Source organism: Phoca vitulina, unplaced genomic scaffold (assembly GCF_004348235.1).
Source record: "Phoca vitulina isolate PV1807 unplaced genomic scaffold, GSC_HSeal_1.0 scaffold12, whole genome shotgun sequence".
In the NCBI taxonomy this organism is placed as follows: domain Eukaryota; kingdom Metazoa; phylum Chordata; class Mammalia; order Carnivora; family Phocidae; genus Phoca; species Phoca vitulina.
Genome location: NW_022589715.1, coordinates 3,708,726 through 3,734,529, shown reverse-complemented (window position 1 = coordinate 3,734,529; position 25,804 = coordinate 3,708,726). Strand labels below are relative to the sequence as shown.

Here is a 25,804-nt window from a genome sequence, read left to right as displayed (position 1 = left end):
CTATGTGGACGAAGCACTTTCAACCCCCCGATCTCGCCTCATCTTTTGGAATCTGCATCTTGCACACCAGCTCCTCGCTCCTGAGGCCACAGCACTCTAAAATCTCTGAAGCCGAACACCTTACTCACTGATCACAACAGTTCATGCTCCTGGTCCTCCCATGCCCATGCTCCCACCACCTGACTCTCAGCCTCCCTGAGACCGCTGTGCCCCAGAAATCTTTCCCTCTTTGCCCCAGCCTGGGCCTCATCCTGACTGTAACTCCTGAGCAACACAAGCCCAAACCCAGCGTTTCACCTGAGCCCTTATCTTCATGATGTCTTTAAACTTTTTGCCCCTTTAACCTCCATCCACATCTGGTCCCTCGACACCAACCCCAAGTTAGCTAAACCCAGAGAGGCCAAACCTGAATGTCTTTAGGAGTCAGGCAGGAATCCTGAAAGAGTAGAGGGCTATTGTGTAGACAACTCAAGAAGGTCTGTTCACTATTCATTCCATGATGAAATGCACAGTCCATGTTGCTACACCTCCCCATTGCTCAAAAGAAGCCATATTTTTACGTGAAGCATGCCAGTTTTAAAATGTAAATAATTAAAGATGAGGGGGGAAAAAGTGAAGCAAAGAAAACATGTCTTGGGGTCAAATTCAACCCCAAGCCTGCCAAGGGGCCAAGTGCAAACTGTGATACCAACCAACCACCTCCCTGTCTGTGTGGAGACCCCAACTATCGGTGGCTGCTGGAGGAAAGCCCAGTTGGGGCAGGGAGCTGTTCAACATCTTCAACACTGAAGTCCCTCCTGGGCCTAACAGTCCTCCATTCCCTCCGAGAGTCACTTCCTCCATGATGCCTTCTCTGAGGAGAGGCCCGAAGATAAATGCCTGGAGCTGTGTGTATGTGTGTGTGAAGGGAGGCTGTGAGTGGCTATCAGGCATGGGGGCAGTGGGGGTGCAGGTAAGGACATTCCAGGAACAGGAAGAACTTACTCAAATTTGCGGAGGCAAGAAAGAATATAGTGTATTTAGGTTAGAGCAAAGGGCTCAGCCCACCAGGAGCATGTTACGTGTTGGGGTGGGGATTGGGAGATATACTGTAGGGGGACTTACGGGGGGGGAGCGGAGGGGAAAGACTAGTGAAGTAGCCCAGGGCTGGGTAAGAAGGGGCCGTGTGCACCACACTGTGACGCATCTTTAATTGAAAACAATAGTAAAGTAATAAACCATCTTAAACAAGTGATGCAGTCCTGAAAAGGGGTGGTTATTATCAGAGCGGGGGGGAAAAAAATCAACATTGTCACGAATTCCATTTTTCTTGAATCATAAAGATAGATGGGATTAGTGATACTGTTTTAAGCTGGAAGTCACATGAAAAGTTTAAAACTCAATGACCACAACAGCCTAGAATGCCCTTTCCTCTTTCTCCAGCTGGTGAACTCTGACTCATTCTTAAAGACTCAGCTCAAAAGTCAAATCCAACAGTTTTCCAAATCAGAATTAGTATCTCTTTGCTCTATGAGCTGTTTTTTTTTTTTTTTGCACACTTCTGCTAAAGCATGTAGTACTTTAAACTGTAACGATTTATATGTGTTTGCCTTCCCTTTAGACTGTAAGCTCCTTAAATCAGTGTCTACATCTTATTCCCACCAGGTAACACAATGTCCAGGACTCGATAAATACTCAGTCATTCCCTGAACAGACCAAAAACACAAAGGGGTTTTGATGCTAGGACTCGATGCAAATCCACTATCTATTAACTTAATTAAAAGCAATTATTGAGTATTTATTTACCTGTGCTCAGCACTAATGAGAGAGAGACATATTAAGGTGCATCCTTGCCCTCAAAAATACACAATCTAATGTCTCAAGAAGTATCATTAAGAGTCTTCAGGAATCCATGACCTAGTTACGGTAATCAAAGTACTTGATCATATAAGAGCCATGACATACAACTTCTTTCCTTTTAAAAAAAAAAAAAAGGCAAAGTCAGGAAAGGGCAATTTAAGATGCACTTGTCTGTGTGATATATTCACAGATTAAGTGAGCATCAAGTTCAAGAGAAACAAGCTGTCTTCACCTTCACCTTATTTGCAGTTAAGCAGTTAAATGTCTATTGGGCAAATATAACCCTGAACTCTCTGCAAACTGTGTCTACACAACAATGAAGAGCCCTGTCACTTACATCCAATGTACAGGTGCAAATGAACAGTAAAATACAATCCATGAAATTTGCGGTTGCTTCGGGCATTTCCAGAGGAAGGAGGATTTCTAACATTTTAGATTTGCTTATTAGTCACGTGAATAGCTTCACAAAACCTTTTTGCCAAACTGTCTGGAGCTGATGTATTTGCCTGTGTCATGATGATGATAATATCAAATGAGGGTGGGTGGGGAAAGTCCTCTGAGGTTCAATATTATCCATGCAGTGCAGTCTGCTTTCCAAGTCCTATGAACTGGAGTTGAATTACTTTCTTTCAGTGAGTGTCAGAGGGCCAGGTATTCAATGTCTGGTGATGACCAGGCCAAACTGTAAGCCACTCAAAGAGAGCCTTCCGCTTTGTTTCAGGACTTAAATACAAAAGAAGACTGGATAGTGGTCATTTTCATGGTGAAATGCAACAGGCGTAAAGCACTAGTATAGGAAGAACAGGGCTTACACATCTGAAGTGAATTATTGACAAATTAAACTCTCTACTAGGGAGATAGTTCATCTCCATGGACAAGGGCTTTACTTCTAGGAAAGCATATTTTCTTCCATCTGGGGATAAGTCCAATAACAACATGGAATTCCTAAAATTATTTTGTTTTAAAAACATCAGAGTTTAATATAGACTCTGGCTTTTTTAGTTATGAGTTGACTTGCTCTTTTGGGCCAAACATTACTGTGGCAGAGGGCAACAGAATAGATGTTCTTTTCTTAGTTGAGAAAGAAGGACTTCAAATAGATTTCCAAATTTTTTTCTGGATGTGTTTAAAAACAGAGGGAATGCTACCATGATAGCATGTCAAGAATCAGGAATGTTTTAGATCTGAGCTATGCTAATGCATATTTTACATATTGTATAATTTAATTTTACAACAGTCCCAAAAAGCAGCTGGATAAACTATCCAAATTCAAGAGAACATCCAAAAAGTGAACTGAATTAGAGAAATCTGTCCTAACAGACTAATCTCACAAAAAAAAAAAAGTTATTAAGTGCCATCTTCTTTGAGACAATGTGTTGGGAACAGATGGATATGATAATTAATTATAAGACTCTTAATTTGATGAAGTCCTTTTGAAAATGCCTATTTGGGGACAATTTCCACTGGCTAGCTTGTGTAGGCGTGATACAAGCAACTTAATTACCTAGCACAATGTTAAAAGCATACACATCTATAATAAATATCATTTGATGACCTAAAGAACTTAACACTGTCTCAGAGAAGAGCTAAGAGTGCTCTCTGAGCTCTGAGAAGGGACCTATCGGTTCCAAGCCACCCTCAGGAAGTTTCTGGCTTTGACACATGTGTCTGGTTGGGCTGATGTGTCCTGTGTTGAGAGTCTTGCCCTCTGTGTTCCTGGCCTTGCATAATCCTCCCACCCACCACTCCCACCCCTCCAACACCATCCTCGAGGCTTTGACTAGCAGAACAATAGACGGAGGCTCTGGAGATAGTTGGCTGAGGAGCTCTGGAAAGTTCAACCACCCACGTGTATGTACATTAGCAAACAGGAAACTAAAGGACTCCTAATACAGTCACTCCAAAACTACTACCCAGAAGGGGACAGACGAGTAAGAAAATCCACTGGGTTCCCAATGACATGGGACCTGTATGATCCCAAGATTAAAAACTACACGCAAAGAGGGAGGGATGTGGAAAATTATAATCAGCTTTTCTGTATGTGTGCGTTTTGAAGTCCTTGATCTGAGTTTGGAGCTACAGATGGCAAATTACTTTACAGCTTTTTCTTAAATTCAGTTCCATTATTTGGTAGAAAGCCAGTCTGTTAATCGATTCTTTTCTTGAAGGCAGATCACTCTCTGTGTGTTCCCGTCTTATTACCTTCCAAAAAGTCCGGAACTTTCTTGAAGCTGGCAGAGCTGATGTCTGTAAGGTGTTGAGCTCCTTCAAGCCTCAGCCACATCTTATTCACCACCGTGCCCCACACCAAACCAAGCCCAGTGTTCTCTGTCTTCCCTGAGGCCCTCAAGGAGTCTCTGATATTTTCAAAGCTGCACCTTGTTTTTACTCACCGTAGCTTTGAGGTTAAATTAATTTTTATTTAACTCAAGGGCTTCTCTGAACGGAAGGGACAACCTGCCAAAGACTTCATTCTGACAGCCTCATCTGGTAGAGTCAATGTCAGGCTGTGAATTCTGGAACCCCAGAAAAGAAAGCTCCTTCTCTAAAGATCTCTATGCATCTCTTCATAAGAAACAGTGTGACGGTAACCTACTAAGAGTCTATTATCATAATACAATGTAGCACCAACAAGACGGGATTTTTCTTGAGAGCATGGGGAAACCAAGATTGAGGAATGGGAACGAAGCATCCTAGATTCTCAACCCAAAGCAGTTGAATATAAACATCTAGATGTTACAGTGAAAGTAAAGGAAATTTATGACTTTTATTCTGGTCATGGGCTATGTGTCTGATGTATCCTTCAGAGACAATGGGGTTGGCATCCTTCCTTTTATCTTATTTCTCTTCCTGGAATCGCAGTGTTTCAAGCTGTTATGATATGACAGGGTATGAGTGGGAAATTGTCTTCTAAGGTCAACATCTTAGAGGAATAAAACTGAGGATCAAACAAAGAGAAGGGGAACTTAATTCAGTAGATCTTTTTTTATTTTAACAGTCATAGAAAGAAACGGTCCTCTCATAATAGAGAATCTAACGCTCCTGTACCCATATAATGCTGGGTATGGGTGTCTGTGTGTGTACACAAGTTAGAGTAAAACACAGAAAAACCCAGTAAGAATATGGAGGAGCTGAATAAAGAGGGATAGGGAGAACAGACGAAGATAAAACCTCAGCGAAAGTCAAGGAGCAAGAGCTGGGGAGAAGCAAGTACAAACATGGTCCGGGAGCCAGTGAGCAGCCATGAGCAGGCTGCAGTTCACACCCATGAGCGTGCGGGGCTAGCAGGGTGCGACGCACATCACATCCTCCCCCAACACACCCAGCAAGGCAGGCTGACAGGCAGAGATGTCCACCTTCTACTAGAAAGCAATTTAAGAGAGTAAACCCTTTTTTTATGGATTCAGCCTTTGACCAGATATTCTCCAATCCTGCTATATAAGGGACTCTCTATTTACAGATGTAAAAAAAAGAAGCAACTAGCAATATTCCATTAGCCACGGACCAGCAGGTCATCTACTTAACTGGATTATCACCTGGCTTTCACAATTCAACCAGTCTGATTACCCTGATTTAAGTCACTGGTCTTATAAGTTTATTTCATTTTGCCTTTCCTAAGTTGTTTTTTTTTTTTTTTAAAGAAAATGAAAAAAAAGTAAATATAATTGTTTTATGACTTCATTTAGACTTTCTTCCCTTCCTATTACTATGCAAACCATATATCTCTCCCATTATCTTGTGAGTCCTGGAATTTTCTAAAATGTTCCTTCTTTCTCACCCAGGAGTTTCCTAGCACCAGGGGCTTGGGTTCTTTCCCCTTTCAAGGGCTTGGGAAAGTCAAAGAACTTAAAGGTAGAAGTTACTTCTGAGATCATCAAATCCCTCTTCCCCTTTTTCTCTCTCAGAGAAGAAAACAGACACAGACAATATGAGAGCCTTGTCCAAATTCATGCAGAAGTGGGCCTAGATTCCTGCACACAACCTTTGGGTGCGTGCGCTCTCTGCATGGCACCAGGTGACGTGTGGAGGAACATTCCTTTGCTGCTGAACAGTTTTCTCCCGTGCACACATTTGCTCACGGACTACAGTAACAAAGGGAAGTATAGCACATGGCATGTTAGGTTAAGTGGTGGGGCCAGGCACAGGTGGGTGGGGAGTGAGCTCAAGGCCACAGGGGACAGTGAGCCTAGTGGCTTGTGCTCACACACCCTGCCTCTACCACTCACCGGGCAGGACCCCTTTCCCGGTTCACCAAGCTCCATCTCTGAAACAGGAGAGCCATATAACCTGCCACCCAAGGAGGAGCACTATGATTTGGGTTTGTCTACATTTCCAGAGGAGCCGTACCTGGAATGTAATGTGCTCAAGATATTCTATTATACTTTTTGGTAAAGACCAAAGTCACATATTAGTCAACATTTTCGCTAACAGATAATCTAAAACTTTTAAATGACTTCGGATAAGGAAAAAAAAAAAAGTTAAAAATGCTTCTAAAATCTTGATTTAAAAATAAAACAGGTTTTTCAGTGTAGTGTCTCAGAAAGCAAGAGATATAAATGTTCCAGATATAGGTTCTGGAAGAGAATCAAACCTGTTAGTCAGAAAGAGGCTGGAGCCAGGAGGGAGCTTGGGAACCTGGCTGGCTGCACTATGTACAACCCAGGGAAAACCCTATTTTAAGTCTGAACATCATAAACAGTGACTTCATTGATTGCCACCTCAAAATAACCAGATTGGATTTTTCTCAATAACTTTTAAGGAATGCATATTTACAGACAGAAACTGATCACAGAATGGTTTCAGAACAAAAAGTTTGGGACAAATCTCATTAAAATAAATTTTAAAGGGGTGACTGTAACATATTCCATTCATTCATCTTCTTAATAAAAATACGGAAGTCATTAAATAACAAGTCAAAAGGCATAAGGGTATTGAAAAACTCATTTGACTGACAGTGAGAGGAAATAAGGTAGAGGTATTACGGTCTAGATTTTTAACTAGTTAATGTCTGCCCTATCAGCCCGTATCTAAAAAGGCATGAAAAATTAGAGAGGCAATGGGAAGCCCCTGTAAAATTAGGCACATAACCCTAGATATAGCAAAGAGGGAGGAGTGTAAAGAAAAAAAACTGTGATCTAGGAGCCATCTTCTTGAGAAGCAGCCCAACTGCGTGGAGGTCTGGACTAGCTGACACAGGGGAACTGGATCTATCCTCCGGCTACATGTAGTGGGTCCATTTCTCTCAGGAAACCATGACATAACCAACCATTATAGAGGAGAATTTCTATGCAACATCTCTGCACATTTGGTGTTTGTTTTTAATATTGACCTGGTTTCACCAGGCACATCTTGTGGCATCCAAAAATGACATTCCCTGTTAAACCAAGTTTGCCTAGGCAGTCACAACTTTAAGGAGAGGAGCTAAAAATAATGGTCAGCTAAATGATGCCCAACCTAGATTGGTGCTCAGAGGTTCCTCCATCATGGGTCTACTCCCAGGTGAACTGCCCACTCCCACTGGCAGGCCAAGAGAGCAGCCAAGAGGTCACTGCTGATGGGAAAGCAGCTTGGCTACAGGACACCTGAATTACACCTGAGGACACAGAGCCCCAGGCTCGGAAGGACGTTAGTCTTTGGAAAAGAATCCCGTAGTTGCAGCAAGCACTCCAGCAAATTTCTAGAATCAGAGAATGAAATCTAAAGGGCACCTATTTGGTCAAATGTATGTTACGGTGGGTTAAAAAGGGCCACAAATTCATTGCAGCTTCTCCCATCAAGAGGTGGAATCTACTGCCAACTCTTTGAATCAGGGGTCACCCTACAACTTGCTCGGAACAACAGAATGTGGCGGAAGGGAGGCTGTGTGACTTCCAAGTCCCGTCTCTTAAGGCTTTGCTACTTGCTCTCTCGCTTCTGCCATCGCGGGAGAAGCCCAGGATGAAAGACCCCACAGGGGGTGACAGGCCCTTCCAGCCATCCCGGCTGAGTTCCCAGACATGGGAGTGACGCCACCTTCGACCATCCAGCCCTACACAACCTGCCAGTGGACGATGGAAGAACCTCCCAGTTCACACACAGAGCCACAAGAAATAACAAACATCTATTGTTCTAAGCTACTACTTTAGCGGGTGGTTTGCTACACAACAATGAATAACCGACACCTATGCATATTGTGTTAATATGTATGATGCTGAAATAAACACATACGCTGGTGAAATATAAATTCATAATCACTGATACATTTCCTGGGCTTAAAAAAAAAACCCAGCAAAAGACTTATTAAAAAAAAAAAAAAAACTGCAGTGGAGAGGACAAGGCTTCGGATCAAAGAACCTGGGTTGAAGACTCGGCCCCCTGTTCTGATCCTTATACCAAAGAACACTTATGATTTTGCATAAGTCACTTGTTCTCTCAGCCTCTGTTTTCATATCTCTAAATTCCTCATGGAATCAGAAATGATGATGAGATGAGAACAACAAAAGTGGAAAAGCTTTGTAAACAGCAGGGCACATTACACAGTTAAGCTGTCCTCGTTATTGCTACCTTCACGTTACTTAAATACTTTGTCCCTCGCTGCAAAGATACCATTTGGATCACTGTACCTGATACGACTTCCTCTGTTGTAAGTTTCCTTTTACATGGAGGTGTTTGTATGCACACAGAGCCTTCCAAAGACCACAGGTGTCGTGAACCCCCTGGACAGTCCTGGTTTTCCTTTCTGCCGTCATACAGCATTTAGGCCCCTGGCCACTAACTCTCATTTCTTTTCACTGTCTCCTGAAAGGTGTGATGAACTCACATCCTATTCCAGGGCCAAGAGAAGAGAGAAGGGTGAAAAGAATTGGCAGGGTGCTTGGAAACCTAAAACCTAGCTGAGGAAAGAAGAATTAAAAATGGTTAGGAGGTAATTATATCACATGTAAGAATGATGTCAAAATGGGATGAAGTTCAGGAAAAGACAGCAAAAGAGGGGAAAATGAAGGCTGGGCCATTAAGAAAAAGCAGAGATGCAGCAAGCAAAGAAGGGATAAACTGTATGTAGAAAGGGCAGAGGTAAGGTGGGAAAACCAGGGTTTGTCAGGAACAGAAGAGGAAAGAGAGATCCATGCACAATAACAACATCTAGAGGGTATTGTCTGTCACTTCTAAGAGCCCAATTTATGCTTGATGAACGAATGAGTAACTGAAAACAGACAACTCAAAAGAAAATTCACAAACTGCACAAGGATTCACCCAGAAATAGGACAGTTAGGGGCTTGAATGGGTAAAACAGTCTCACTGGGAATGAAAGGGAGGAATTTGTTCTTTAAGGTGAGGGAGAGAAAGTCCACAAGCCCCTTTCCTTGTCTCTGGAAGTCCAATAAATCCTTACAAAACAGGTAAAGCTCTACTGATATTTTATCTTCACCATAACTGTAAAGGGCTGTCCCCCTGAATTCTCCACATCATTGGTTTTTGATATGAAATGGCTCTAAGTTCTTAATAATGCTCTTTGTAAACACGCTGGCAAATATCAAACAATTGTAACAGAATTTTACATATTCCAAAATGCTCTTCTTTTTATCTAAACATCATGCTCTTAAAGACATAAATCACACAAAAGAATAAAGTTATGAAGTTTTTTTCTCTTAAAATAGTGTGATTATTCCATATTAGGCTCTCTTGTTTTTATTTCCATTTTCACATGGATTGTTTGGGTTTTTATTCTCTTGCCAAAGTATGACCTATCATCCTCCTTAGTAAGTGGGAACCCACTTAATATGCTAAACTAGGTTTAGCCATGGTCTGAGCATATTCTGCATTTACTGATTCATTCAGTACTAAGGCATATACAGAGGAAAAGAAAGAAGACACAATTCCTGACCTCTAGAAATGTCCTTAGTTGGTGAGACAAGACTATGCATGTAACAGTTAAACAACAATGCAAGAAAATATGTGATTAATTGGCAACACAGAAAAGAATATGTTAGGAGTTCCTAGGGAGTAGGATGGGTGTTGGTTGAAGCACGAAGACCTTTTGGATAAAATGGAATTTAATTGGAGTCCTGCCAGGTGAACAATATTAGAAAAGGTGGAAGGAAGAGATAAAGGCTTTGAGAGGTGACCTTGGTGCTTGGAATGAAGAGTTTCTGTAGTCCTGAGAAGTGGGCCATAAAGAAAGGTGTTGGGGAAAAAGCACAGGCTTTTAAAGTGAGACAAGGAGTAAGTAGTATTACCACCCAACAGGAGGATAACAGGAGACTAAAAATATTCACTTTTCTCTTCAACAAATCAATCAACATGGCTTGGAGTGGGCCTACTCATTCATTCATTCATTCATTCATCAACAAATGTAAGTTGACACATTATAGCAATTCCTATTCTAGGTACTAAAGGCTGTAAAATACTCCCTTCCCTTGAAAAATCACAGAGTAGGAAATATTGACAAAAAAAAAAATCAATGATTTCAATTTGATATAAAAAGTGCTTAAAGAGATACATGGGGATTTGTTTATAAGCAGCAGAGGGTACCTAAGTCATCCTCAGGGCTGAAGACTGAAAACACTTCAAAGAGAAGGAAATGCAAGTCCTGAAAGGAGGACAGGCAAAAGTTGTAGGAGGGCAGAAGTTGTAGAAGGCTCTCAGGAAAGTCAACTGAGCCTGCGTGAGCGAGCATGAGTGTGAACAAGCATAAGCGTGAACGAGCATGAGTCTGCATGCATGTGAGCCTGCGTGAGTGTGAACGAGCATGAGCCTGCGTGAGCGAGCGCAGGGAGGGGTCTCATCCAGGTGGGAACACAGGATGGATGTGGAGAAGGGGCAGGGAGTGCGCAGGGGTCACTGACTATCTAAAATACAGGAAACTAAAGGCTGTGAGAACTTACCCCTTCCCTGCAAATAATTTACAGTGGGATTTTGAACGACTTCCTTCTCTGTTTTCAATTTCTTCCTTAGAGGCACCTTTAGCTGACTGACCATTCTTTAGTCCTGAATGCCAATGTCAAAATTATGTCAACACAATAATAACCATCCTAAGGTTTATGTTTACAAGACTCACAGAAGCTTGGAGATAAAACGGAAGACATCTAAGTTCAACCTCCTTTCCAATGTAACATTTCTTCTAAGCATTGCTGGCAGGTGGCCATCCAGACGGAAAGAAATCTCTCCAGCTCCGGGGAGCTCAGGAAGCAGCCCAATTCATCACTGTACATCATTAGTTGTGAGAAAATTTTTTTCCTTAAACTGAGATTAAATATGTCTTCCAGTAGCTTTGACCCACTTTGACCCCCTAGAGGGACTGAAAAATCACCTACTGTGCCTCCTACATGCAGATGGTATAATGTTAACATTTATAAGAGTGACTTGAGAATTGTCCCTTTTCCTCACTGAAGGACTTGTTAATTAACAACTGGCTTAGTTTTGATTAATTAGGTTCTGTAATGTAATGTGCCACCTTCCTTTTCATGAAGACCTTGAAGGGACATCTGTTACTGTTAGTAGCGCTCCCTCATCCTCCATTACTGATTGGTAATACCTTATATTTGCACAGTGCTTCACCGTTTCCAAGCATCTTCAGATACATTTTCACATCATAATAAGAAGGGGCTGCACCACTGTTGGTAGGTTACCCTCACAAAAACCTTTGTATCTCCTTTATGATACAGTATGAAGGATAGGACAAGTGGTGTAAAATATATCTGAGAGACTCCTAGAGCTTCTTTTTTTTTTTTTTAAATATTTTTTTATTAATTTTGAGAGAGAGAGAGAGAGGGAAAGAGAGAAAGCACAAGCAGGAGGAGCGACAGAGGCAGAGGGAGAAGCAGTCTCCCCACTAAGCAGGGAGCCCGATGTGGGGCTTGATCCCAGGACCCCGGGATCATGACCTGAGCCGAAGGCAGACGCTTAACCGACTGAGCCACCCAGGCACCCCACTCCTAGAGCTTCTGACAGGACAAAGGGTAGGGGAAAACTAATGTATTTTAAGAGAAGAAAAGAAGAGTAATTATCAGAACACACTCTGGATGTCTACACTCCATAACTGGCACTTAGGGACCATATATATTCCTATCTTATCAGGCCATTTGTAAAAGCACAACTGCTCCTACAACAAACACAGATGGGAAGTGCCTGCCACTGGACTGGGATTGGGACAGACAGAGGTTAGAAAGGGAGCAAAAGAAGGCACCCTTTCAACCGTGGATATTAAATGTAGAGCAGAGTAGAAAGAAATGAATTGACTTAGTCAAAACGATGCCTTAGCAGCCGGGAAAGATGGAGGAGAGGTCACGGCAGGGAAGAGGGGAGGGCATCTCAGCAGGAGAAACAGAATATAAACTCCATGTTTCCAAGCATAGGCTTCCCCAAAGCCAAGCACAAAGGGCCAGCTCCACGTTGGTGCTCTGAAGACTATCTAGGACAAGACCTGGAGACGTCATGCTCTGGAGTGAGCCTCACCCTGTAGGGCTAAGTGGATGTCCTGCTACTAGGACTAAAACGACAGCAACTTTTTCCCCAGCAAGCCAAAGAGAGCTGTGTCTGTTCCTAGAAGGCATCAAAAGAATTCAGACTCCTCTCTGCCTCAGCAAGTAACAGGTCTGGGTAGATGTGTGACTGCAAACGGTAAGGATCCGTGGGGAGCAGTTCCGTGAGGCAGGCAGCGTTTCATCCCATTGGACACAATGGTGAAGTACCTGTAAAATTCACTGCGGAGGATCAAATGACATGCCTACTCTGATCCACACGTTGCTGCCTCCCTGAGTGCATCCTGCTGAGGGACATACTTGCCTGGACAGTTCCCAGCCTGCGAAAGTGCACAGGTACCCCGATACTGAAGAATCCAGAAGGCTTAGTGACTTAACCTGATGACAGCTGGCTTTGATCCAAGGAACAATACATGTAAACACCAAGTCACAGTCACAGTTCCGATTTCTCCCCACAAACAGGAGAATTTTAGGTTTCCCTGATACTTAGGGGAAACAAACTGCATGCCTGAATCCGTGCTAACGCACAAGACCGAGGAGAAAACCGATGACAAACCAACCTTGTGGGCAGGGTGCAGCAACCGTCCGCTGTGAGTCGGACTTGAGTCTCGTAGCTGTCCAGAGGGCACACGGCCTGCTGAACGGAGGGGCACTCCACGGTGCTGCAGTCCACGCTGAAAACTGAGAGGGGCAAACAGAAGCACCATTTACTGTTACATTTACTTGCATTTTGAGTCCCAGCACGAAACTCTGGCCCTTCGCAAAGGGCTGCAGGTTCCTTGCATCCCAGAACCCTCTCCTAGCAATGACATTTTTATTTCAGCCAACAGTAGAGAACTGCAATGTGTCCCTTATCAGTGCCAGGAAGGCAGGGTACAAGACCTCTAAGAGTGAGGATGAAGATGTAGGGGGAGAATGAGAATGGCACCAGTGGTGGTTACGTGGCTGGAGAGAGCCAGCCAGCCAGAGGCGCTTCTCGTGGAACACGGCAAGAGACGGACAAGGGATTGTTTGGCTTCAGGCATTTATCTAGCAGTAGGGGAAAAAAAAACAAAGAAAAACCTCTGACCAACAGTTAGAAACTTGCAAACAGGAAAATCACTATCGTCTAGACCTGTTCACAGACCATATTAGAAATGCCACAAGAACAAGGATGTTAGAAATAATAATAAAGCAAGAAATAGCTGTGAAAGGACAACAAATCAAATGTAGCAAAGAAGGTGAGTGAATAGTCTAAGAAGTCTCAGCACATGCCATCAAGTCAGCGGAGGGACGGTGGGGGCTGGCAGGGAGAAAGACTGGGGCGGAGAATTTCATGACAACACATCTGGCGTTCTGATGCGTATATTTATCTAAACATAACTTGCTGTTTACATATGATGATTGTCTTTATGTGTAATAAGGTGATCAATACATCTACAAGTGAGGGCTCTGATCTTCTCTGGGGGAGTGAAGCACGGAGCTAGAGGACCATAAATTTCAACCCCGCTTCCCCCGTCAAGCATACTTAGAAGGAAAAGAAAAAGAAGAGAAGAAACAAAGACGGTCCCTATCTATCTGCAGGTGCTTCCGTACCAGTGGATGATCACTCTGGCTCTCTGACTGGAAGGCCAGACATCAGGCTGCCATGACCCAAAGTGGCAGGTGTGCCCATCTTCCCGAGGGGAGGGGGGAGGCGGCAGCGGCAGAGGGGGCTGCGACCCTGCGACCCGGTGACGCAAAGCAGCAAGGCTGCTGAGGCGATGCCCGCGCGTACCTGGTTTGCACTCATAGAGGTCACAACACTCTCCCGGCTTCCCTGAGGCTTTGGACACCAGTATGTTCAGGTATCCCGGCTGGCAGACTTTGCGCAGGCAGCCGGCAGGGTCGCACACGCAGCGGCTGGGTAAGGGGCAGCACTCCCCGGGGGGAGCGTAGCCCTCGATCAGAACGGAATCTTCAGGACACCGTGGAGAGAACTGGACTTCACAGCGGGCCTTGGAGCAATCTGGCTTCTCTTCTAAATGGGAGAGAAAGAATTTAGCACATGCCCGGGGGCAGCGTGGGGCACTGGCGTAGGAAGCACGGGCAGTCCTGAGGATCTATTCATGGACCGAAGAGAAGGGGAGAGAAAGAACTCTGGCGGAAACCGTCACACTCAGCTTAGCCGGCCGTGAAAATCTCCCCTGAGATCCGCTCACGACACGGGGGGTGTGAGGCTTCAGTGGCCTTCTCCACCTTCCCGCTCACCTGTGCTGAATAATCGATGTCCAGCTCACGGACTAAAATCAAGAGTGGTGCAGGCAGGTGCCTGCATGACGTGCAGACTCTGGGAACTGGACTTCATCACTGACTGACCAGAAGATCTTTGAATTTAAAAGGAGATTTAAGGGCTGCTCTCTGAAAACAGTGTATGTTTAAAACCCTGAAACAGACCCAGGAATAAATCCTGGCTACTTCAGGGACTGGGGATAAGGTATGTGATAATCAGCATGAAGAACTCCATCTCTGAGCCCTGAATTCTGAAGAGATGAACTTATTCAGATCCTAGGATTCTATGATGTGGAAGCTCAGCAAGATGGAGAATGAGCTATGTTCCCATGTAATTTCCCCAAACGCCATCTGGCGTTATCTATCCCTAGCAGAGATCCATCAAATGCCCCTCTCTCCTTTCTCTGGTATTATGTACTGACCACTGACGCACCTCCACTTTAAAAGATAAGAAATATAAGTCAAGCAAAGCCTTAGCCTCTGGAGCCCCAGTCCATAGCGGTGTCTCTTGGTTTAAGCTTTTAAGAAACCTGCACCAACATCATGTCCTTGAGGAAAAGGCTGAAACAAACCCAAAGCACATCATCAAAGTCCCATGATCTCTGGGGCAGATGAGGGAAGTTCAGAAAATATTGGGTGAAAATGATGCCATGTGGAATGGTGGTACGTTATCATTAGCTCTGTCTTTCCTACAGTAAAACCCATACAGAATCACAGAAGCAGGGTCAGATCCAGATCACCTAGTTTAGTCTTCTAAACAAAAAATTATAGTCTGTTTTGTAGGTAGACCATTTCCAAAACCAAGTGTTCCTCATGTCATTCCTACCTTGATTGCTGTATCATTCATTTCACTGACCCTCTTCCTTGTCTACTTCCTGGCTAATCAAAGAACACTGTAGGAAAGCCTTCATACTCACAGTTCTAGTAAATTCATTAAAAAATTATTAAGCACCTGCTGTTCTAGCACCTTGGGATGCATCATAAAGAGAACAAGCATAGATTCCTGCCCTCATATAGTTTATAGCACAGTGGAGAGAAATAACAAAATAAAGAACAAACATCATAAATGAGCCAACTGTGTAGTAGCAGAGGGTGTCAGCACCATGGGGAAAAGAAAATGGAACCGAGCAAGGGGGAATCTGAATGCATGGAAGTGGGGGACAGCTGCAATTTGGTCAGAACAGGCATCACTGAGAAGCCAATGTTTGAACAAAGACTTGAAGGAGGGAGAGGGAGGGCCATGGAGCTATCTGGGAGAAGAGCGTCCCAGCAGAGGAAACAGCTAATGCCCAAGAAGAGAAAGGAGGCCAGTGTGGCTGCAGTAGGATATACGGAGAATGCATATATCCTGTTTTCCTATGATAACCCCAAGCAACTGTCTTTAGAAGAGAACACAAGAGGAATCCCACTCTTGGATACCCATCAGTGTGGACAGAACAAATCAAAGTGCCGAGGAGGAGAAAGTGAATCTTGATTGCATGGGGACTGATGGAGATGGAGTCTGTGAAGTACATTCAGTGGATGGTTCATCTGGCAAACACACTGTCTCCTAAGAAGAGCTCTGTGACATTAATTGCAAATAGCACTTAATTCCTACTCTTGTTAATGTGCTGCAGTTAACTTATTCTGTATCACATTCTATTACATTCTCATCCTGCAAAATATGTGGTATGTATAATCAGACTTTTAAAATACATGCTTCAATAGAACACGCTTTCATCATAACCCAACATATTAGATCTTCCTAGTTACTCCGCTCTTTATGTTTCACGGTCTCAACGTTGTCACCTACTGATGTGTTTTGCAGTTCAAACCTTGAGAGATTTATTTACTTCCTAAGAACTACCTTTGTAATACAAATGGGATAAGGTATATAGACAGAGTCTGAACCACTGTCCGAAGGGATTTAGGAATGTTAAAAATGAGGATTAGATCTTATTAAGTGCTTTTTCAACTTCTCTCAAGATGATCATATTGACTTTCCCTTTAATTAATTATATAATCAATTAGCAGATTTAAAATTATCCTTGTTTTCTTAAAGCCTCTTTCTAAAGATCCAGCTGGATCTTAACATGAAGATTTTTAAATTGATAAGCTTGAATAATACTCACCTGTAGCTCTTTGGTGTGCGCGTGGGTGTGTGTGTGCACTGCCCTCATCCAGTCTTAGTTCCCACGTTACACTAAATTGTTCAATGAGCTGTTTCTCATTCTACCTTACTCTGCTGTAAAACATTTTAAATAACATAGGAATTATGCATTTGTTGAATTTTTTATACAACCCAATTGTGAAACTATCAGAACTCAGTTTTTTTTTTTTTTTTAAAGGAAGAAGAGACAGTTTTGATTATTAGATTTCAGGCATTCTACCTCTTTTAGAATCATCTGTACAGACACTGCTGAGTGTCTAATTTATCTAGATCTAATTTATCTAGATTTTCAAATTCATTTCAGGTCTTATGACCAAGCATTCTGTCTTTGTAGTTTATGTGTTCATCAGTTCTGTTAGTTTTTGAATCTCTTCCTTCTTCGTCTTCCAGATTATTTCACTGATTTTTCTCTAGTGCTTAGTTCTCTTCTATTGCCTCTATTTTCTTAGAAATGCAAATAATTTCAATTGTGATTTTAATACTTTAGGCCAAATATTGCTTTAGTTATATTCTGATTTTTTGATATGCATTACTCTCAATGTAAACTCATTTCTTAAATAATCTATAATTCAACTTTGATTCCCTCAACTGAAGACTTTATAGAAGAATGCTATTACATTTCTGCATAAGTATTTTTGGCTTTCCTCTTGATTTTAATTTTTATAATTTTATTGTTTTGTTGCAGAGAATGTAGGCTGTACAATTTTCTACTTCTGTTAATTTCTTGAATTTGTGTTTGTGTGTATGTATGTGTTTTGGCACAAGCGTGTACACATGTGGTCTGAGGTCAACTTTAAAATATATGGGTATTTGAAAAGAACATGTATTCTCTGTTTATTGGATGTAAACTTGCAAATCTACAAAATCAAGCTTAATTATGACATTCAGATCACTTACATCTCCTCTTTTTTAATTTCCAAGAAGGATCAATTAAGATCATCCACTATGAACCAGTAACTTCTTGTATTTCCAACCGTTTTTACTTTAAAGCTTTAAGGTTGTGTTAACTCCATGACTAGCAGGCATAAGATTCAAGCCCATTATACTGACTTGGCAAGTTGTAAAATGATGCTTTCGAAGAATCTAGGTTTCTAAGATCTGTATCTTTTTTTAAATTGTTAACATTCTTGGCTTTCCTCTTCTTCCAACCCTCTGTTCATGTCTCGATGGATTATCCAGAACCCCTATTCACCAGCACCTTCTCCAACCAGTCGTCACCTGTGGCTTCCCAACTACGGTTACCATAGCCTCAGGAAGTGCCTTTCTGATACTCCTTTTCTCAGCCCCATTTCTAAATTAATTCATCCTGTAGATTTCATTTATTCATCTATGCCTCCGTTCCATCTCTCTTCCATGAAGAAAATAAGGAGAACACTACAGCCACACATGTATTTTCCCTCATTTAGAAGGTTTTTCTGGTATTACCTCTGAATTTTAAATTTCATCCACTTGAAAAGAAGCCTCTCCTGACTCTTTCCCTATGGTGTCTAACAAATCTATATATTATAATTAAGTTAATTAACAAGCTTTTCAGTCTGGTTGCCTTGGCAACGCTTTGCAACCGGCATCTTTAAAAAAAAAAAGAACAAAAACTGCCCCCGGTACAGAAAGATTAAAGTGAAAGTATCACTTGTAACAGAGGTCACCAAGAGAAAATAGCTTCTTTCATCATATTAATTATCTTCCTTTAAGAGGTTAGCCCTTAAAATATTGACAGGGTCAACCATATTAGAATGATTTTACAATAAAGTATATATCAATCTTAGTCACTTGAACCTGTGTGACCATGTTGGCTAGTTGTAGATCTTCTCCAGGTCCACAGGTCAACAGGGAAATTACAATCATGATCTACAAGTAGCAATCACATTCAAGATTTTCTGCTTAAACACAGATTTAAATAAAACCAAAGCCAAAACAAAAACTACTAGATGGGAGGAGAAAAAAAAAAAGAGAGAGAAACATTATATTGCCAGATTCTCATCCTATCTGATTTTTGCAGAGTCCCACACATCTGACACTGAAGCCTTCCTCCTCTTTCAAAATCCCTTAAAATGTCCCTTAAAATGCTGCACACTTGTTCATGGAAAACAGGCAGCATGAAACAGACTGAAATTTAGACAGTCAACCGACTACAAAGTCAACACTGCTGAGTGTTCCCTCCGTCCTTTTCCTGAAATCTATCCTGATTCTCACACACACAAACGCACTCAGGCAGCACATGGTCTTTCTGACACAATCCTTGGGAGTTCCAACCACAGAGATATTTCAAGGGATGCCAAGTTTGGCTCAGACTTGATAATCACAGAATTGAGTAGGTAGAGCACAGAGTAAGGAGGGGAGGAGCCTGGGACTGCTGTTTTCCCTACATCTCACGCTGGTAATCTCCCTCCTCACACCCTTCTCTCACTCATTCATCTGACAAATATTTACTGAAGGACTTCAATGTGCCAGGGGTTCTTGGGCACAGAGCTTCGAGATGAGAATAAAACCAAGTCCTTGCCCTCCTAGGTTCACAATTCCGGAGCAAGACACTACTCAAAGAGCTACACAGTGTGCTGTCAGGTGGTGATAAATGTCCCGAAGCAGAATCAGCAAAGCGGGTGTACCAGGTGGGCGAGGGCAGGTCTCACTGAGGCTGGCACCTGCACAGAGGCCTGAACGAAAGAAAGGAGAAGGCATGCAAACAGCAGGGTGGGAGTGTCTCAGATGCAGGGACCAGCAAGAATCAAGGTGCTAAGGCAAGAACTCTCCAAACAGAAAATACACCTCAAAATTATTAAGAAGAAATCTAAACTGGTGTAATTCACAGGGAGAAAATACCAATAAAGACTTACAAGAAAAGTATTTTGACAGGTGTTTCTTATGAAGGATTCAATTCTCAGGACTGGGCTAAAGACATGAAAGCGATCTTTATTAATGGGTCACCTTCTATGTGTGAGGCACCGTGCCTCCCCTTTTCTTACCCCCATGTGAACAGAGATAACATCTTCATGTCTACCTGGCAGATGAGGAGCCAGGCACAGAGAGGTTAAGAAGCTTGGCTAAGGTCACAAAGCAGGTGGCAGAGGCTCCAAAGCCTACAATCTTCCCACTGGTCCACAATGCCAAAAGCAAAAGAAACTTCACCTTTCCTCATCAACTTTCCTGGTACTTGTATATTTAGTCAATGGCTACACTTTTGCTCACATATAGAAATGCAAAATTAATTTGCAAAGATAGAGAGGTTCAGGGTCTTCGGTATTGTCCTCAACACTTTCTGGTCAGCTGTCCTCCCAAACTCATTTGCTCCTTGGCCTTGCAGACATCACCCAATAAAAGGTGGAGCTTTTCGTATCCAGCATTATTTTGTTCCGAAAACTTCTATTACAAATATAAGACATATGTCATCCCTACATTTTTAAATTTAGAGACTGACTCCTTTAAAGTTACACTGTGAATTCTCTTCATTCACATTCCATGATTTTATCATAACCTTTTTTGGCAAGCTTCGCGGTGAAGACTTGTTCCACACAATCATAACCCCAAGGGGAAAAAAATTAGGCTTGTTGATACAGTCCCAGAAATATTTCATATTTCAGCTTGTTCAGAAACACCAGCTGTACTTTCCCAGCACTCTCTTTTACTCTGAATTTAGGACTTAACAGTGAGGGAATCTACATATGCCCTTTTCTTGGCAGTTTCTTGAAAGTTCCAAATTAAATTGTTTTCATTACCTAATAAAGTTAGTTTGCATCACAGTAGAATATAAATTAGCCAAATATAAAGAAAAAAATTATCTGTAAAACTGCAACATGAGATACACTTTAGTGGTTCTCATGTTAGCTGTCCATTAGAATCACTTCCCAAGCTTTTAAGAATACCACTGTCTAGATGCCACCTTACATCAATTAAATCAGAATTTCTAGGGGAGGGGCCTAGGAATTAAAATACTTATTTTAATAGCTCCCTCGGTGATTCTATTGTGTGATTAGAGCTGAGAATTACTGTGTTACTCCTCCAAGCAAACTGGGAATCTTTACAATGAAGTTCCCTATTGACAAGGGCATGTTTAAACATCCTGTCCAACGGCAGCTGGCCAAATGCCAAAGAAGCACTGAGCCCTCCAGATTTCTGTCTGCCACCAAATGGCCCAAGCTCTATGCTGAGCCCCATGGTACCTCCAGGAATCTCCCAGACCACACATCTTTTCTAAGCAAGATCTTACTGAATTGGGTTGAAAATAATGCTTTAGATTAGAGCTTTGCTACTCAAAGGGTGGGCCCTGGACCAGCACCATCAACATCACTTGGGAGCTTGTTGAGGCTGCACAGACTTAGACCCTTGGGCCAGACCAGAAACTGCATTGTAGCAAGATTTCCAGGTGATTCAGCTGTCTGAAGTAATGGTTCTCAAACCATGGGCCATGGACAGGCACATCGACCTCTCCTGGGGATATGCTAGAAACGCAAATTCTAAGGCTCCACAGACCTTAGACCTACAGAATTAGAAACTCTGGGAGAGGGGCCCGGCAATCTATCTGAGCAAACCCTCCATGCAATTCTCATACACACTGCAGTCTGAGAACCACAGCGCTAGAACAGTGATTCTCCACCCTGGCAGCACACGAGAATCTCTGGGGAGCTTTAACAATCCAGAAGCTCAAGACTACGACCCAGACCAATTCAACCAGAATTACTGGAAGTGGGCCACTGGTATCAGGATTTTGTAAAGTCCCCCAACTTTTCTAAAGTTGATCCACTGTTCTAGGCATCTCTCCCCACCAATACTTCACACTCCCAGGGGATTCAAGGTTGCTTTAATTCTTAGGAAACCTGAATCAACAGGTTCTCTGAAGTCTTCTTGGAAAAGATCAGAGCTCCCTGGGAAGAGTGAAAATAGCCGAAGTGGTAGGGAGTAAAGAGCTAGATCCCAAACATGGCCTGTGTACGTTCTACTGAATTTTAAATCACAGTTTACCAAAGGTTATTAGAATTCTGAGTCCAGAGACATTTTATTTCATCATCTGTTAATTCACACCAGGAACATGTATTCAATTTACTTCCAGAGGGATTTGCCATTCATATAATTAAATTTATATATTCATACACAGCAACACATTTTCAAAACGTAACAATGAATTTATTTTTAAAAATCTGGCAATAAAGAAAGGCCTCAGGATGGTTTGGATAAATGTATAACGAATTGAAGATGGCTTTCAAAAAGACTAATTTTGCCTAATAAACTTCTCTGAATACCTCGTCCCCTTTTTGCCATAAACAGAAGCCCACAAAAAAGAAATGAAAATTATCAGAGAATGGGAAAATGACTAATGAGGAAAACTTAAATGAACTAAATTTGTGTAGTTGGTTCAGCAACATCTTGAGAGGAATCTTCATAACAGTTTGAAAATGTCATAGAGGCATAAACATAAGAAATGAAGAACTCCCCAGGGTGGTGTTTAAATGGAAGGCAACATCCATTACAGAATACAAACAAAGCCTCTATTTTGTGGAGTGGTTCTGACCTTGGGTAGGCTGCTTTCTATACTTCAAGTTTTCCTCCACTGAGGAAGGGATGCTGCAAAGTAGGCTCTTCTTTTGTGTAATCATGAGACAGATTTGGAAAAATAAAACGTCAGATTTTAAAGATGAGAGAAGGAAGGGTCTGGTGTTCCTCATCTGTGAAATGGGGGGCTGGCCCTGTAGGTGGTCCTCTGTGGATGGCCCCCAGGCAGGAGTTCTGCGAGCCCTTCCTACGGAACCAGGGACTCTGGGTCTCTGCTCCTTTAAGGAGGACCAACAATTGTTACTGAATTAGAGGAGCCAGTCCTTTTCTTTAAAACTCCAGGATTTGTGAACAATGTAGAGTTTTAGTAGTATAGTAGATCATGCGATCTTATGAGACTAAGAAACCAGGAACAGAAAACCAAAGGTATTGTCGGTAATATTGTCAATAAATTCCTGAGTCCCAGAGGTGGTATATGGATTTCAAAAGTCTTTAGAAGGACTCCAAAGAATATTATGTGCCAATCGGAGGTCTTCGGAAGTTCCCAAAAGTTACTATACTTAACGTGAACAAAACAATGTATCAAGAGGGGTGCCTGGGTGACTCCGGCAGTTACGCATCCAACTCGATTTCAGCTGGGGTCATGATCTCAGGGTGGTGGGATGGAGCCGTGCATCAAGCCCCACACTGGGTGTGCAGCCTGCTTGAGATTTTCTCTCTCCCTCTGCCCCTCCGCCCCGCCCCGCCCAACTCACGCATGCTCTCTCTCTTAAAAAAAAAAAAAAAATGTATCAAGAGTAAGGGGGGGCACAGAGCAGCGTGAATAAAGGACGGGCACACAGCCCTGCAGAATACTGCTGTTTTGTCTGACAACAGTGGCTAGGGATAAAGAACAGCAGGCTACTGAACTGTTCAGGTGGTAGTTCTCACGAGGGTTTGCACATTCTTGGGAAAAAAAAAATCACAACCCATGTAGCTAAAAATGTAGAAGTAGATTTTTGAAAAAATTATTTCAGCCATTTATTTCCTCTTTCTCTTCCTCCCTTCATTACTTAAGATAAAATAACTTGTTTGTACCACTTGCTTGCCACTGAACAGAGGTTACTTTTTAGATACTTTTTTACCTTTCTTATATGGGAATCAGTCTACCTACTGGCTTACTACCAAGATTTGAGAGCCAGAAAAAAAACTATGTTCACATCTTGGCTCTTCCACAACTGGCTGTGTGATCTTGGACAAGTTTCCCGGCACCTGTCTGTGTCAAAGTTTCCTTATAAAAGGATTGTTAGGAGATTTAAGCGAGATAATATATGTTGCAAATAGTCCTCTGCCTGGCACGTCTAAGTGTCCAAAAGAGAATCGCTCTTATCATCATCATCCTCCTCAATTATTACAAAAAGTCTAGGCTTTGAGTCAGACTGACCTCAGAATACTCAGTATACTTATGTGTTCAATGGGGCATAAAAATACTCATTCTATGAGACTGTTTTGGAGATTAAAAGAATATACACATTCTTTTATATTACATAAGTATGTAATATATATGCTATGTAAATATAAAAAATATTTCATGTTAAACGTATACATGTGATGTGTGTGTATACATGGATCCACACATACACACACATGGGAATGCCCCAGGCCCTCAATGTTGGCTCACTTCTCTCAAATTTGTTTTAAACCTAATGCCCCACACAATGCCTGGGACAGGGATGTGATCATCACATGAGTGCTCTTTTTGATAAAGGTGAAGCCGATTCTCACACACACACACACACACACACCCCATCTATATCCCCACACGCACACATCCTTAGCATGCTCCACACACAGTCATCTTAGCATGCTGAAAGTTTTACTCAAGTCCTGGTTCTCTGTCAGCTTCTATTACTTTCTTTATTAATTCCTTTTTTTTAAAAAGGCCACTTTTTTGAGAAAACAGTCTCTGCTCTGTCTGGAGAGAAGGAAGGAAGCTGCCTTGTATAGGTAGGTTTCCCTGGAGATTCTTCCCCAGCTATCTGTGCATTCAAGATGTGCTGATGGGCCTGGCTTACCAAGTTGTCAAATTGACAAGATGGAATTTAATGGTCATGACTGCCTCCCCAAAACAAACATACAGAGCCCTCCTCCCCCCGTCCCCAACATTTATACCCACACCATTAAAGGCCCTCCCTGGTGAGAAAGTGCTTCATCCTTGCAGACCACCTCTGGTGGTCAGCGCCTCTCAGAACAGCCTCATTCCCTTCCCACAACTCTTTCTCTGAAGGCCTGCCCACCCTTCTGACCGTTCCTTCGGCTCCAGCAGACAGCTTCCTAATCAGCCTTGTGCTGGGCCAAGCCCCTGAAAGGGCCCCACGTTTCTATGCCGTCTTTGTATTCTTTGTGTACCCACGGCGTAAACCCTCATCTACCACGACCGCCAAGAGGGCACGCAGAGACTACAAATATGTGACCTGCAGCTGAGCAAAGGGACGTGTTTACTTTCCATCCCGCACGACAACTTGACCTGCAGCAAAAACAAAAATACTGCAATGTGTATTTTTTCCCAGAAATGATAATTATAGTACTCCAAACATTTTTCAAACTTCAACTACCAAAATGGAAAAAGCATTTCAAAAAATAATTTATTAAATAGGCACTTATATTCTTGGTAGCCCTTACATGGAAATTCTACTTTTTTTTTCTTCATAGCCATTAAAGGGCTTGGCTCCTGGCTCAAAACCCTCTTCCAGGGCAAGGGGAGGTTCAGCCTGCCGAGCTGACTGATAGGTCGTTGAAGAGCCCTCCTTATTCGTCGTAGTCAGCATGGGTTTATGGCACCTTTTCCACTCAAAAATACCAGCGATTTAAGAATCACAGTCTGTGCATGGAGCAATACAAAGGCAATCTTCCACCTCTGGCTCATGAAATGCCTGAACCAAGAAGCAGAGGCCAGACAGGCTCCAGGTACCAAACACAGGAAGGAGTACAGGATTTAGACTCCTCTCAGGAGCATGATGTGAACCCCGCCTAGTCTTACTCCTCTCTCTGAAGAGTGTGCTTCCTCACTTCATTCCCCACCTGGTTGTTTTCCTCTAGCGAAAGTTTTTCTAGACTCTGTACTCCCATCAGGATATGGCCATTGTAACTACCACTCTCCGGCTTTCTGACATTCTTTTGAACAGGGGTTCTCACTTGAGCGTGCCAGACAGCTTTTTAAAGCATGAGGACTGTGAACCTTGCCTCCCGGGTTACTGAGTTAGTTGGTCTCAGCTGAAGCCTGAGAATGTACATTGCTAACAAATTCACAGGTTACTGATGCTGCTGACCAGGGACCATGATTTGAGAACTGCTGCTTTAGACCATGTCTATTTGAAAATTTGTCATTTATAAGCTCTACCACCATCTCTCCTCCCCCCCCCCAGGCACAGCTGCTGCTGCTCTCTCTCTCTCTCTCTCTCTGTAGATAGGTACTAGAGCTGGCTCTGGGTATAAAAGGATAGTGACATGCTTGATGAACTCGATGGGTCTGAACAACAGAGGTCCCAGCCAATCTCATCCTCTTCTACATTTGTTCGTTTTTTTTCCCCCCAAGAGAGTGCTCGCTTGTGTGTGTGCAAGTGGGGGTAGGGAGGGCAGAGGG

General features: G+C 42.6%; 1 protein-coding gene across 5 annotated transcripts in view; it reads right to left on the bottom strand.

The window, feature by feature from the left end:
- The window catches only part of CRIM1 (cysteine rich transmembrane BMP regulator 1), a 182,675-nt gene that overhangs the window by 87,223 nt on the left and 69,648 nt on the right, over positions 1-25,804 (bottom strand). For 3 of the 5 annotated variants that reach the window (XM_032410281.1, XM_032410282.1, XM_032410283.1), the window contains exons 3-4: positions 14,056-14,298; positions 12,860-12,980 (exon numbers count right to left, since the gene is read on the bottom strand). The exons of 1 other annotated variant lie outside the window; for it this stretch is intronic. In XM_032410281.1, the coding sequence (XP_032266172.1) occupies positions 12,860-12,980; positions 14,056-14,298 (364 nt within the window). The remainder of the gene's footprint in view (positions 1-12,859; positions 12,981-14,055; positions 14,299-25,804) is intronic. One more of the 5 variants, XM_032410284.1, reaches the window with a different exon arrangement.